The 14,645-nt window shown below is 46.0% G+C and overlaps 2 protein-coding genes across 2 annotated transcripts in view; both read left to right on the top strand.

Annotated features, from left to right (window-relative positions):
- Window positions 1–90: 90 nt before the first annotated feature.
- On the top strand, window positions 91–7,759 carry SOX30 (SRY-box transcription factor 30). The gene is made up of 5 exons (XM_015642314.3): window positions 91–929; window positions 2,129–2,368; window positions 3,629–3,802; window positions 4,936–5,410; window positions 7,323–7,759. Exons 1-5 carry the CDS (start codon window positions 323–325, stop codon window positions 7,690–7,692), a joined length of 1,866 nt encoding a protein of 621 aa, XP_015497800.1. The 5' UTR covers window positions 91–322; the 3' UTR covers window positions 7,693–7,759.
- Window positions 7,760–12,353: 4,594 nt separating this feature from the next.
- Window positions 12,354–14,645, top strand: part of ADAM19 (ADAM metallopeptidase domain 19) — a 32,423-nt gene continuing 30,131 nt past the window's right edge. Inside the window, exons 1-2 of the mRNA XM_015642082.3 lie at window positions 12,354–12,459; window positions 12,673–12,752. Coding sequence (XP_015497568.1) covers window positions 12,399–12,459; window positions 12,673–12,752 — 141 coding nt within the window. The 5' untranslated portion in view covers window positions 12,354–12,398. The remainder of the gene's footprint in view (window positions 12,460–12,672; window positions 12,753–14,645) is intronic.

The raw sequence follows: 14,645 nt of genomic DNA on the forward strand, positions 1-14,645 counted from the left end.
GTGCCGGCGGAGGGCGGGCGGAGCCGGCGGGCGGAGCGCGGCGCGGCTCCGGCAACGGCGCCCGTGGCGGCTGCGGGGCGGGGAGCCGGGGTGCCGTACGCCCCGGTCCGAGCGCCCCGAGCAACGAGCACGGGATGGGCGGTCGGGGCGGCCCCAGCGGTGGGCGCGGGACCGGGGGACAGCGCGCCCGAGCCGGCGGGGCTGGGGCTCGGTGCGCGCCCCGCGGTTGGTGCGGGATGCGGGGTCGGTGCGCGCCGGGGCCGCGGGGCCGCGGGGAGCGTTGGCACAACGGTGGCGGCGGCCGAGGAGCGGCAGCGGAGCGATGGAGCGCAGGGTCAGGCACTGCCGCTTCCGCGCCCGGGGGAGCCCCGCCTCGCCCCCCAGTCACAGAGAGGTCGTGGACCACCTCGGAGGGCTGCGCGTCCAAGTGCAGGAGCATCCGAACCGGCCCGGAGCCAGCGAAGGAGCAGCGAAGAAGAGCAGGTGCATCTCGGCTCAGGCGGCGGTTGAGAAGGAGGCCCAGAGTGCTATCAGGAGAGAAAGGGACCATGAAAGGGGCAGCGGTGACCGCCAGAACGAGGAGAAGGTCCTGGAGCAAACTGGGAATAAGACCTGGAGAAGAGCTACAGTCCAACCAGAGCGACCCAACGTAACCTATGAGGCCCGCCCACTGAAGATGGACAAGAGCGATGCCCCGGCTGCATCCTTGTGCGAGCTTGGGAACCCTCCTCAGGATCAGAATATTCCGGTCTTGTTTCAGCCCTTACCTCCCAGGTCCCACGTACAGCTCCAAGGCCCTCTGCCCTCGCAGCTGATGCATGTGACTCCAGTGCCGGTAAACCAAGTGTCAGTTCAATTGCAGCCTCTACTGCAGCGGCCAAAGATTGACACAAGAAACGTTCCCCTCACAGTCCTGCCCTCGGATTCAGGTATTCTGGTCAGAGAGCTTGCAGGGTGGCACGCAGGTGACACTCAGTGGCACGCAGGTGACAGGTCATCAGGCAGGAGAACACAAGTGGAAAGGACATGTTAGAAAACCATCCCTTTGCACAGCTCTTGCACAGCGCAAGACACAAAAACTTGACGGGAGCACAGAGTTCTGTATGGGTTTGTTACAATCAAGGCAGTTTTGTAACATTGTTCCCTGTCTGCATTGAAACCCTTAGGACAGTGCTCAGAATTACACTGAGTTGTGATTGCAGTTTTAAGGTCAGGAATCTGCTTGATTTTTAAAACTATAAGGTACTCTATACCTCTCTGAAAAAACCTGGACGTGTTAAATGAAGAGCATTTTGAAACATCTCTATTAGAAGCTATTTTTTTTTAATATCTAGACTTTCAAAATTAATTACTTAAGTAAGGTCTTAAAGACTTTTTCCCTTTATCAGTCATGTGAAAAGAGTTAATTTCTAAACATTTTTCAGGAGGAAATTGCTTGCTCAGGGATTGGTTTTAAGGGGCCAGCTCAGTTTAAATGCAGCCTGTGTTTACAAAGAGCCAAAGCCAGGTATCATGTAATAAACATTAGGGAATGCAGGATCTTCCAACCAAACAAGTGTCCAAATCCAAAAAAAAAAGAAAAAGAAAAATTATCTACATATATATATATATGTATATATGTATATATGTGTATATATATAAACCACTCAATAAAACCCAAGCAGAAATCTAAAGCAGCAACAAGCGTGGTTGAGAAGGCAGGGACTGCATAGGTGTGGGACTCTCACATCCTTAGTCCTAGCCCTGCATCCTTAGGGCTTTGGTTACATAGTTCTGGTGGTGCTAATCAATCTGGAGTAGTGTGGTGTGTGCTATATAGTGATTAGTTTATAAATTCATAAGAAAACAAGCCAACTGAAATCCAAACTAGTGTGTTAGCAGTCCCTTTTTATTTCTTTTTTTTTTTTTTTTTAATTATACCTGATAAAAGCCAGGTAACTGCTCCTTGTGCAGTGACTCAGTGAAGGGCACTGGAGGATTTTGTAGGAACTGCTCTCCAAATGTGCACTGAGTTTCATCTGTTCCAAAGCTCCGCTGATGCTGTTGCCAAATATCCTCTGGGTGTAATAGTGAGTGTGACCTGCTGTATTCCCTGGAAGGTGATATCTTTCCTTGCCTTGTTGCACAGGGATGCCAGACACTCCATTCAGCAAGACCAAAAGTGGCCGTGTGAAGCGTCCCATGAATGCATTCATGGTGTGGGCCCGGATCCACAGGGGTCCTGTGGCCAAAGCCAACCCAGGTGCCAACAATGCAGAAATCAGTATTCAGCTCGGCCTGGAGTGGAGCAGACTCACTGAAGAGCAGAAGCAGCCATACTATGAGGAAGCTAACAAAATAAAAATGAGGCACAGGGAGGAATTTCCTGGTAAACATCTTAGTTTTTACCTGAATGCTTTAGAAGTGCAGGGATTTTTGGAAAATTGATATCTTGCATTATAGCAATTAATAGAGATAGAAAAAAAATTAAAGATACTTCAAGCACAGAATCCTTCTGTGTGCTTGAAACTATGAATTTGTTAAAGCATCCAAAATGCTGGTGCTTAGAACACTGCAGCTACGGCAGCTCTTCTGAATGCTTTAGTAGTCTAATGGCCAGAGAGTGATTTTGTTGTGAATGTGGCCTGCTGCATCAGTTTCCTTGCTCCAGGAGCAGCTGCCCAGGTGGCCTGTGATGACACATGCATCCATTCCTTAAAAGCAGGAAAGGGAAATGTTACAGGAAGCACAAACAGCATTGTGTTCTGTGGGATTCTTCAGCATGTTGACTTGAGGTTCCCACATAATGGTGTGGAACATGTTTCCCAGCCCTTTATCAAGTGTTAAAATTTGTATCCTTCACAAATTCATTTATCCAGAAAACAATGGAGCATAAGTACTTTGAACACTTTTAAAAAGCTGTTGAGATACCAGGTGTTATGATCCTTTCTTCCTATGTATGCTACTCATTCATGATCCTGCCTAAGGTGTCATAAACAAGGAGAGGAGCATCACTCTCCCTCTCTCCTTGCATCTTTCAAAAAAAGAAAAAAAAAAGGCATTTCTTTAAAGTTGCTTTAGGAGTTAACCTGTGTAAGGAACCAAGTAGCTCAGTGTAAATTCATAATATATTCTTATGTCTGTTAGTGTTTGCTTAATGTTGTTAGGCAAAGGCAAGTGTGCTCTTCCAAAATCTATCCAGGGTTCCCAGTAGGTCATATATTCTGTTATGTCTTGTAACCTGCAGATACATGTGAGACTTAAGGAAACAATGAGGAAAGACCACATTTTGAATGGTTATGATTTTCCTCCACACTGAAAGCCCATGGTACAGTGAGCGTCATGTTCTCCTCAATGTGGTTTCCTTAGGGCCACATCACTCCACAGTGTTCAGTATTTCTTTGTCTCACAAGCAGCTACTACTTGGTAACTTCTAAACAATACCCAAATATTTCTATTTCATTTCCATCTCCAGTAAAATTCCCCATTTCCAGCTCATCAAAACAAGTGGAGCATTACCCTTGCCTAAAGAAGCAGGTATTGGATTTGTCTTACCAGATCCTTCAGAATTACAAATAACATAGGTTTAGGTAAATAATGAAACCATCCAGAACATTGGATGTCTGCATCTTTTTTTCATCTCTGACAGGTTGGGTTTATCAGCCGAACAAAAAGAAGTGTTCTCCACCGCCTGGCTCTACTGCATTTCCGGGCACTTCCCAGAGTACCATGACTACAAATCCAGCTGGCACCCTTCCCTTCTCATCACCTACTTGCTCTTTTGTCAACTCCAATGTTAAGAACAGTATTGGACATCCAGTCTGTGAGTTTTCAGCAGTGAATTATTTTAAAAATTCAGAATTTACTTGTTCCAGTGAGAGTTTGTATTTACAAGAGCAGGTAGTGACAGGGCAAAGAGGAATGGCTTCAAAGTGAAAGAGAGTAGGTTTAGATTAGATATTGGGAAGAAACTTTGCTGTGACAGTGGTGAAGCTCTGGCACAGGTTGCCCAGAGAAGCTGTGATTATTTACCAACACTTCCTTTCTACTTAAGATGTTAAGCTACAGCTGCTTCTTTCCCTTGTTTGGTCTCCACCTCACAGACACCCTGGAAGGATTTTTCTTTTTACAAAAGATCCACACTGGCAGTGAAATCATGTGAGAGCCCCCAGACCAGTGTAAGAGCTGATCTGCATATCATATTCCTTAGAGAAGGAGCTGTGGCTCTGTCAGTGCCTGGATAGTGGATTTCAACAGAAAATAGCTCATATCCAGGCAATGGCATTTTCCTCTTTAAGCATCCTGGAAAGGGCTGCTTTCTTTGCAATGAGACAGGAAAATTAAATGCCTGATTATGCTGTGTGGTAACACTTAGAGATATTAAAATAAAAGAATACTCAGCTTTGTTCTGGTGAAGTTCTGAGTGATGTTTGAAAATTCCTATGCAATGTGTTTTGAAATCTTTCCCTAAAAAGGCAGGCCTGTTGATGAGGTGTGATTTGAAAGTGTACACAGAAGTTTGTGCTCTGCAGAACATTTCAAAGTAGAATTTTTCTAGTGGTTACATTCTTCGATGAAATGGGGAAACATATTGGAGATTATATAGGACATAACAGATTTGTTATCAATTTGGCTCACTTCACATCAGTAGACTTGTGAGGTCTATGGAGCTGAAGGCACACTCTACCCCATGGTGGGGCCTTACCAGGGCAAGACAGCCTCACCAGAGGCCAGACCCTCATTAGCCAGTTCCTCCCGCCCCGGATTTCTGTGGAACAAAGCTTTAATTGTGGGCTCCAAACCCATCTGTCACATTAGGTATATGATAAGAGTTGCTGGGAAGTGTTTCAGGGGGGAATTACTCTGTCTGTACCCGGAAATGCTGTGGCTTGCTATGATGCTGTTTATCAGAACTCTGTGTTCATGTCTGATAAATAACTGTTTTGTTTCCTGAAGGTGAATCTCCTGCCATCCACCTGCCAGCTTCTTCCATCCAGCACGCTGGGCCCATGACTGTTTTCCAGACCACGGCTGCAAGCACATCAGTGGCTGTTGCAGTTCCGACCTTGCCCCTGCGCTCTGGGGTCTCATCACAGCACTTTCCTGAACCTGCTCAGACAGAAGCTTTTGTGCCACCTGGGCTCAGTTTCTCCCTGAAGAGACCTGCACCTGTTTTCGCTGAGAGCTTCAGCAGCAGAAACCCAAATAGTATCAGCAGCACTGGTGGCAGGTTTTCTGTCTCTAACAGTGAGATCCCTGGGATTTCTGGTTTTCCTAGAGGCATAGCTCTTCCCCAGGCTACCCCTTTTATTCCTTCACCTGCCTATGTGTCTGCTCCCATTGGACAACCAGCCAATTTGTTTGGAGGAACTCCTCAGTTTCCATTTTGCCACCCCTCCTTTATACCTGGACCTCGCTGTTTCCCCTCAAGGTAATGAAACCATTTCAATACCAGTAAGAAAACATGCTGAAAGGCAGAGAGTCTTTTGACTTGCAGACAGCAGGTGGAGCATTCAGAGTGAAAGGAGCTCTTACCTTCCTGTAGCTGCTGTGTGATGGGACCCCTTGGCCTCAGCCTGCTCGTAATACGTGCTCGGTTATTGAAGGCTCCATTGAACTATTGCAGTAATTGGCACTCCCAAGGCCATGGAAAACAGAAGTATCTTCTTTCCACCTCATGGGTCTAAGTGCAGCTGATTTTGGCAGAAGAGCATTAGGTAGAGATAATGCAAATATACTTTGAAAACGGTCAGATAGAATTAAAGTAGGTGTGTCCTGGAGATGTCTCCTGGGTACACTATGGTTGCCTTAAGTGCTCATATTTTTGAAACCCAGCTTGGTGGGAAGTGTCTGCAGAATTCTGGTGTAAGTAGCAATTCCTAGTTCTTCCTTTTCAGTCAATCAGAGGTCCCCTAATCAAAGTATTTCCAAGCTAACATATGTAGTGTCCTGTGGGTATTTGCTAGGCTGAGCATGCACGGGAAGCACCAGTGCCCTGGTGCAGTGGGCAGTTCAAACTCCAGTCACCTGATGCTTTTTCTTTTCAGAGCATCATTTTTCTTTCATCACTGTGCAGTAGCAAAGCTAACAAACTATTATGATTATTAGACTTAAATTTTACCTGTCTATACACTGCTTATTCCCACTAGTAGCAGCAACCAATATGTTCCTTTGGCAATAAGACCACCTGGTCTTTAGTTAGGGCTAATGATGAGCCACCACACTCAGGAGAACTTTAGGAGCTGATAAATGCAATAGAAGAAATTTCTGGTTTTGAGGTCCTTTAAAGAAACACAGGACACATATTTGCAAAATTGCTAAAAATGATCTTTGCACAGTCTTGGTGTTTGAAATGAGATGGTTTTGTGAGGCCTCTGAGAGAGAAGAGGATTCTTGTAGCATAAAAGACTGTTCTGATTTTACACATTAAAGGACTGCTGAAGACTGACAGCTTTACTAATGCCAGGGTCTTTCTGATACAATGGTTTGTAGGTCCTCTGTCCTATAAACTAATTTATTGCATACAAGAGTCATGATTTCTGAACTGAAAGTGCAGATCTATGCACTGAAAATTTAAGTATTAGATTGGAATGATGAATTGTCCCCTTGAAGCCTCAGTAGGTATTGTATCAATGTCTTCACAATGCCTGCACTGTAGGGCTGTATTACTTCTTAGCATATTTTGTTTTCCTCACAATGCAGTAAATTTCTCTAAAACAACTGTAAATTACAATCCCTGTGTCATTCTGCATCAGAATAAAAATTCAAGAATCTGCCACTGGAGGACTACAGTTCCATTTGACATAGTAACTTCCTGCAATTTACTATGTGGTTACTTTTTAAAAATTTATCACTGTGAGTTCTTTAAATATTAACATTGAGAACCACATATTGGGCACAAGGATTCTCTGTCCTGTTTGATAACAGTATAACAGATGCAAGGACTCACTAAAATTTATAAATAAGAGCGTTTTACCCCAAGTCTGTCACAAATTTTGGCATACAGAAATTACACAAATTGGCTTTTGATGCTTTGTTTTATTAATCCATGTATGTTGGTTAACTCACTGCATGCTGGTTTATCCATGGTATTATTTGATTGAAAAATACAGTGGGGTTTATGTTTGTTCTCAGAGGAACCTCGTGTGTGCATGAGGTTGGAGAGATGCTTATGCACAGAAATGGAATCTGAACGATTCTTGTTATGGCCCTAGTGCTGAAATTAGGCATGGTTTTAAATTTATATGTTTTTAAAAACAGAATAAGCTGAGTAGCACAGAACATCAGTGTCATTGTGCAGCCTTGCATTTCTGAAAGCCAACCTTGAATCTCTTCCCTTGCAGCACATTCCCACTCAGAGCTCCATTTGGCTACGGGAATTTCTCCAGCTCGGTGCCTCAGTGCTTTGGCTTTTATGAAGAGAGGAACCAGAGGCAGGAGGTGATATTTTCCACTGTGGATGAAGACTATCGTTTCAGGGCATACTCAGAAGAGAGGCTACATGAGAACCAGCGTGTCTGTGGGACCCCTGAAATTGTTCCCTGTCAGAGCACCTGCAGTGAGGAGCGGGTTCTGAGCCCCCTGCCACAGCTGGACGTGGAAGTGGTAGAGAAGGTTTTGCCATCCCCTCCATCTACTCCTTCCAGCAGTTACATTGTCAATGTAACTGACAGTGATGAGGAAGAGGAAGTAAAGTTTTTTCAAGTATTGTAATTTTTAAAACGTATAATAATCCAGAGAAATATTATAGAATGGGAAATAAATGTTTTCCTCAACACCACCTTTTCAGTCAATGTGTTCAATGGGAAACCCATGTAGCTTTAGTAAGCTGCACAGGCCATTTTGAAGAGTCAGATGAGCTGTTTGGATAAAAGGAAAGTCTTATAAATAGCAGAAAATGTCTGTTCATTTCTAAATTCTCATTGAAAGCTGGTCTGGCCTGCAGGAATGCACATGGCCAAATGTATAAATTCCTCCACAAGTATCTTTCAGGGTATAAACCAGCTGTTTGTGAGATTATTCTCTAGATCTAGATCTTTTTATAGCCTGTGGGGTAGGATATTAGACATATTTCAATGCACCAGAACTAGAATGATACAAAACTGTTGTGATTAATTCTACCAAGCCCAGAGAAAGGGAAGACTGGTTTAACACATCCTGGACATACTAATGGGAAACTACCTGTGAGGGTGATCCCTCTTCCCCTCCCAGCTCGAGCTGATGTCCTGGAGAGTTTGTTGGGGGTCTGTGTCTGCAGGTTGGTGTCACTGCAGCCAGCCCTCAGCTGAGCTCTCTTGAAGGCTCTCCTGTCTTGTCTACAACAGAAGTGGAAGTTACACAAACAACCCACTCAAACCTGGCTTCCTCTGCACGTCTGGCAGCCCTGCAGCTGGGAAAACATGATCAAAGAGGTTTTTGCTTCCCATTTCTAGGTAATTTTCAGCTCACCCACAAACATTCCCTTAATGCAGATTTTCTGAAGTGACAACTACCTGTGCTGTTACTTCTCCTGAAATGTGTGGTGGCCAGGGTAGGCAGGGCCAGTGCCTTGGTGACTGTGTGCCCTCCTGCAAACCTTCATGGCAGTGCAGAGGGTAACTGGGACAAAAGAGGAACATGTTCTACTCTCTTATAATTATTTTCTTCCTTACTGTTTACCTTAAACACCTTGCATCCTTCTCAGCTTGAAAAACAGGTGAAGATTTTCTGTACAAAAAACATTTTCTGTTTTCCTCCTTCTACTGTAAAAATGTAAAGACACTCATTGCTGCCCAGAGCATCATTGCTATCCATTTACAGACACAACTTTTTCCTCCAAAATTAATTACTGGACAGTTTTATGGACTGGATGTTATTAAAAGCCCTTGTGCTGTTGTGCCTGTTTCTCTTATTAGAATTAACTATTTCAGTCACAATCACTGTTGTGCTGGAGAAGTTTGCAGGCAGCACAGAAAGGATTATAAGCATTTCACATGTGGAAATAGAGTTAAAAAGATGCATCTGCAGATACAATCATCTTCAAGTTCACTTTCCTGTAGGAATGAGACAAAAGGCATAGCAGAAAGTGGTAGCAGTGACCCACCCTTAAAAAGAAGCACAGGGAGTGCTTTGATACCCTTTTGCTATCAGCACATCAGGACAAGCCCTTGTCTAGCTCCTGATCATCTTACAGCACTTCTCCCTCTTTGGCAGGACAGCTGCTCCAGGGCCTTCCAAATATTCCTGCTGTCCTACATGGGTGGTGGAAAAGCAAAGCTAAACAGAATATTCTGGGTCAGCTGAAGCTGCTCTCAACTGTTAAGACACTGGAAAAAGGAGTTAATTCTTGAATATCCAGTTTCCTTCATGGATTCACAGCCTCCTTCCTTTGATCATTTCAAATGATCTGAACCAGAAGAATGTTCTGTAAAATGGGAGATTTCACATTCCGCTCAAGTCAGCCAAAGTTGTAACATTTCTCTCATCAGTGAGAGTGTCTGTAATGCCGAGGTCAGGCAGGACAGTCCTCTCCCTTCTCCTGCTATGACTTTGATTCTGGGTAATGTTTCCTTCAGCGTCAGCAGGAGTCTTCTCAGAGCACTTTGTTCCACAGCCTTCCCTAAGAGAGGGTCCCAGTGAAATATTACTGGGCTCTGATACACGTCTCAGTCATTCTCTGCTGCTTGAATGTGCACTTTCCTCTCACTAGGTCCATTTCTTTCTAGGTGCCTAATTCCTGATTTACTATGAACAAAGGGAGAATGGTCATCTTTTGCTCTCCAGATAACACAATACCATTAAATCATCCTGAAAATTGCCGAGCAAGTGCAGAACCCCCTTTGCAAAAGTTCTGTCATCAGCTTTGCCCTGGGGAGGCTGAAACACCTCATTGTTGAGCTTAATGAGGGACCCTTGCTCAGAGGCTGCTGCTCTGTGCCTTGGCCACGGCGGATGTGACAGATGAGGGAACAGAGCAGACTTGAAATCCTCAGCTGATACTCTTAATCAAGCACTTTGGATCCTGGAGGAAATGAGTCTGTGACTGTGTAATTCTTAGACAACCAGAAGTCTGACCTTGTTCTGTGAAATCCAGCAAATGTCTGGCTGACTTTGGGGAAGAGGTTTTGAAGAGGTGGGCACAGGCAGGATCTGACTCACCCTGTGCCAGAAGCACCATTATAACACCTGAACCCTGTTAATCAGCCTAAAATACCCTGAATTTTTCCATGCAACAATGTCTCAGTAATGTAAATGATATATGATAGATAGATAGATAGATAGATTAACCTATATATAACCACAGGCTGTTGTTATATTTTTATACAGGGAGTTTCTGGTGGTTTTAAAGTGAGATATCTGTTCTCATATTACCAAGATCCAAAGGTAAAAATATCACTATATAACAAATGCAAATATTACACTTATTTTATTTTTAGGATACTTGAACGCTGAAAACAATCACAAGCAAACAGTTGTTGGCCTAAATATCTTAATATTCTTAAAATAAAGCTCATTTTATTACATTTTGTGCTTTTTTGAGCTGATCTTCTTTTAGATAAGTGTATCAAGCAGTCCCTGTGAAGATTTGTTATACTGAGAAGATTTGTGACAATCTTTTAGTACAAGTATACATATTCCTCATAAAAGCGTTGGTTTTTCCCCTTTGGGTAGGCAGAAATTTTATGCAGGGATGAAAGCAGAGTAGCTAAATTTGTGTCTAAATTTGGCTTGCATTTTTACTTATTTATAATATAGACATGCACAATAGTGCCATTGTTTTCTTCTATATTACAGGCATCTATAAATAAGCAGGGTAATTCACAGGAAAATAAAAATCAAGAATTCCCTTCAGGATATTCCATATGACTAGGAAAGAGCTGAAATTTTGCCCCCATATTTTTTGCTCCTCAAAACAAGAAGATTTAGTTGTGCCATGAAAATTTGTGACCTCTCTATGGATCAGCTAAAATGTCACTATAAGCCCTCTCACCCTGATTATTCCCTCTAGGTATCCCTATAGTGCCTGACTTTCCTCTGCCAGGGTGATAGCAGGAATAAAGTGACTTTCACAAGATCAGAGAGATTCAGTTTGTGAAGTGCTGGGGGACAAAGGGGACACATGTCAGATACAAACCAAAATGGTATCTGCAAATGGGAACAGTCACATTTCCTTTGGGCAGCTGTGGCAGGAGCCTGCAGAGACCTTCAGTACAAAAGAGATAAATAATCCTCTGGACAAGAGATAAAATCATTACTGTTATCTGGCAAACCTTTATTTTGAAGGGAGTATTCACTTCCTACCAGCCTTGATTTACTTACACACTGAAAACCTACCCACATGCAAATTCTCCCCATTTCTCATTTCCCCGGTGGTTCACCTACACAGAGACTTTAAGTACAGAGATGAATGGAAAGGGTTGAATGGATAATGCAGATCAATGTCTGTCTGAAGGCTGTGGCTAAGAGGTAATGGCTCTTCCTGCCACTCAGAGCTGACCCCATAAAAATCCATGTCAGCCAAGCCTTGCAGCCTCGAGTGGGGCTGCAGTTGAGCTGGCAGTCACACAGGGGAGGCAGCTGCTCTCCGTGGGCTCAGCATGTGCAAGGAGCTCCTACAGCACCACAGATTTCCCCAGTGTTTGCAACTGGTAACCTCAGCGTGGCCCCACTAACCTGGACTCTCCTGTCCTGGTGTGACCCGACCCCACGGGCTAATTCAGCAGTGAGACACAGTCGTGTCAGCTCCCTGAAGGGCAGAGATCCAACGAAGAGATGATGTGTGGACTTCAACCCTTGGCTCAGCTCTGAAGGATGCAGGAGAAGACAGGGATGCTCCTTTGGGAGCCTCATGGCGATGATTGGATATCCCTGATGGGCAGCATCGGCAGTATGAGCTGTGGATGTTCCCAAATCCTTCCTCAAGCCTGGCCCTCCCGTCGACCACAAGGGGAGAGAGGCAGTGAACATCCTTTTGTTTCTGCCCTTTCATAAATAAAAATCTATCCTGCATCCCTTCAGCTGTCCAGGAGTAATGTATTTCCCAGGAAAGGAGAAATTTAGGGTATCTCTAGAACCGCGGGAACAGCTATGATAAGATTACACATAAATATAGCAAACAAATAAATAAACAGCTCTTGAGCTCCTTCCTTCCCCCAGCTCTCCCCTTCTTCCTAGCTTTGGAGGCACAATGGATTTATTTCCGTGCTGGCGAAGGCGCTGGAGGGGAGGTTTTGCAGAGAAAGCCCCAGGGAGGTGCTCAGAGCCCAGCGCAGCCCCCAGCGCAGGGCAGGGCCGGAGCGCCGGGAGCATCCCGGGCTGTGCGGAGGGAGAAGAAGAGAGGAGGGGGCTGCCGGGCGGAGCCGTGGCGTGCTGGGAGGGGACAAGCGGCGCCGGGCGGGTTTATAGGGCGGCGGCGGAGGGAGCGGTCCCTGCCCGGAGCCATGCGGGGCCGGGGGCTGCTCTGCGGCATCGCCCTCTCGCTGCTGCTGCGGCCGCCGCCCCGTGAGTGCGGGGTGCCCGGCCCGACAGCCCCGCGCCAGGGCTCCGGCTGCGGGAGGGAGGGAGGGAGGATGGATGGGTGCGTGGGAGGCTCGGGGGATCCTTCTCCTACAACCAGCACAGAGCTCCCTCTCCTCTCCCGGCCCGGCTTGGCGCTGCCTGAGCGCGGGGTGCGGAAGGGCCGGGGATGCTGAGGCGCTGCTCTTGTCTCCGCAGCCGCGGCCGCTGAGGTGCGGCTCCAGCCCGAGGTGGTGCTGCCGCGCTGGGCAGCCCCGGGTGGCCCCGGCAGCCCCAAGGTAGGTCGCGCCTGGTTCCTCTTTTGCTTTGTTTTGTTTTGTTTTGTTTGCAGACCTGCCTGTGCGGGGGCCGGGGGGATGTCGCGGGTAGCACAGCGCCTGGCAGGGCGCGTTTTGGGTTTGTGAAGCTGCCGGGATGAGCCAGGAGCTGCCATAGCTCCTGCAGATCGCAGGAAAGGCTGTGTGAGCTGGCTGAGCATCTGGGAGCTGCGTTCACCCTGCCCTCTGCCATGCCTTAAAGCCTCGATCGGTATTACCTGATCGGTGTCTGTGAAACGGGAGCCACACAATCCGTGGCGTTTGGGGAACAGCTGGATAGAAGAACCTGCTGTAGAAGATAAGCTCAGAAAACCATCTGTGTCCTGGACTGCATAAAAAAAAAGGTGTGCCCGGCAGGTCAAGGGAGGGGATTCTGACCCTCTACTCGGGTCTGCTGAGACCCCACCTACAGCGCTGTGTCTGGGATCCCCAGCACAAGGAAGATATCGAGCCAGGCCAGGGTTGGGCAGGGAGGATGCTCCAAGATCTGTAACACCTCTCCTATCAAGACAGACTTGGGAGAATTTGTGTTCATCCTGGAGAGCTCTCTGGAAAGACCTTGTAGCACTTTACCTAAAAGAGCAACAAAAGAGAGAACCTTTCACAAGGGTGTGGAGTGACAGTACAAGGGAGAATGGCTTTAAGCTGAAAGAGGGCAGGTTTAGATTAGCTATTTGGCAGAATTTTTTGATTGGGAGGCAGTGAGGCACTGGGAGAGGTTGCCCAGAGAAGCTGTGGATGCACCATCCCCAGGTATGTCCAAGGCCAGGCTGGATGGGGCATGGAGCCATCTTCCCTAGTGGAAGGTGCTCCAGCCCAATGGCATGGGGATGGAACAAAATGATCTTTAAGAGCCCTTTCAGCCCAAACTATTTTCTGGTTCTGTGAATCCCAGCTGTGAGGGTGCTCCACTAGGTAAGAAAAGCCAGCCAGCAGCTCAGGTGGGTTTGGCTGTGTCTCAGACACCGTGTTAATACAGATCTCAACCCTGCTGCTGTTCCACGGGTGCTGAAGGGATGTGTCCATAATCTCCAGACTCTAAAAATCACTGAGGTCCAGACAACATCGAACACAAACCACAGGTCAGTTTCCCAGACTTGGTGTTGTTGCAACCAAGAAGTAATTGCAGTTGCGTGATCAAGAGAAAGAGGAAAGTCCACAGGGTGTTTTTTACATTGTGAACCAAAAAAAGGGAAACTCAGCATTATAGAGACATGCAGTTTCTCTTGAATATAGTGGTGTTATTTGGGAATTTATTAATGGGTGTTTTCCATATGATGAGACTTTCTAAAACTTTTCATCGTGTCTTATTACACACAAAAAACTCTGCAATGACTCTCTTGAGATCTTTTAGTTTTAAGATGCCCTTGTGATACTGCCTGCAAGTTTTGGTTCTGTTATTGATAGTGATGCAAATACATCTGGAGAGCATTTCCCCTTATATAAATTTGCTGGGTCTCAGGGGTTGCACTTGGTTTGTTTCAGGCAAGTTCCCACTGGCTCTGGAATGAGAGTTAGCAAAGCTTTTATACAGCTGGGCTATTTCATTTGCACAGCAATTGATGGGCTGAAGCGGTGGAATTACTGAAGGAGAAGGGAGGGGGATATTAGTAATAATGATATTTGCACAACCTTTGTGAAGAGATTTTAGGGTGATGGAGACCCTCAGCTATGGGCAAGGCAACCTTACACTGCTTTCATGTTAGTGAGTGAAGCACAGACCTACCCTGAGATGAACTGAGCACCTGTGATTTAGTAAAAGAAGCTCTTGCCTCTTGCAATTATCCCTTTCTGTATGTCGTAAATGTATTAACTTGTTTTGCATCATCTGGGTGGGCCTGATGCCACGTCCTG

This window comes from Parus major, chromosome 13, assembly GCF_001522545.3.
Source record: "Parus major isolate Abel chromosome 13, Parus_major1.1, whole genome shotgun sequence".
NCBI lineage: Eukaryota > Metazoa > Chordata > Aves > Passeriformes > Paridae > Parus > Parus major.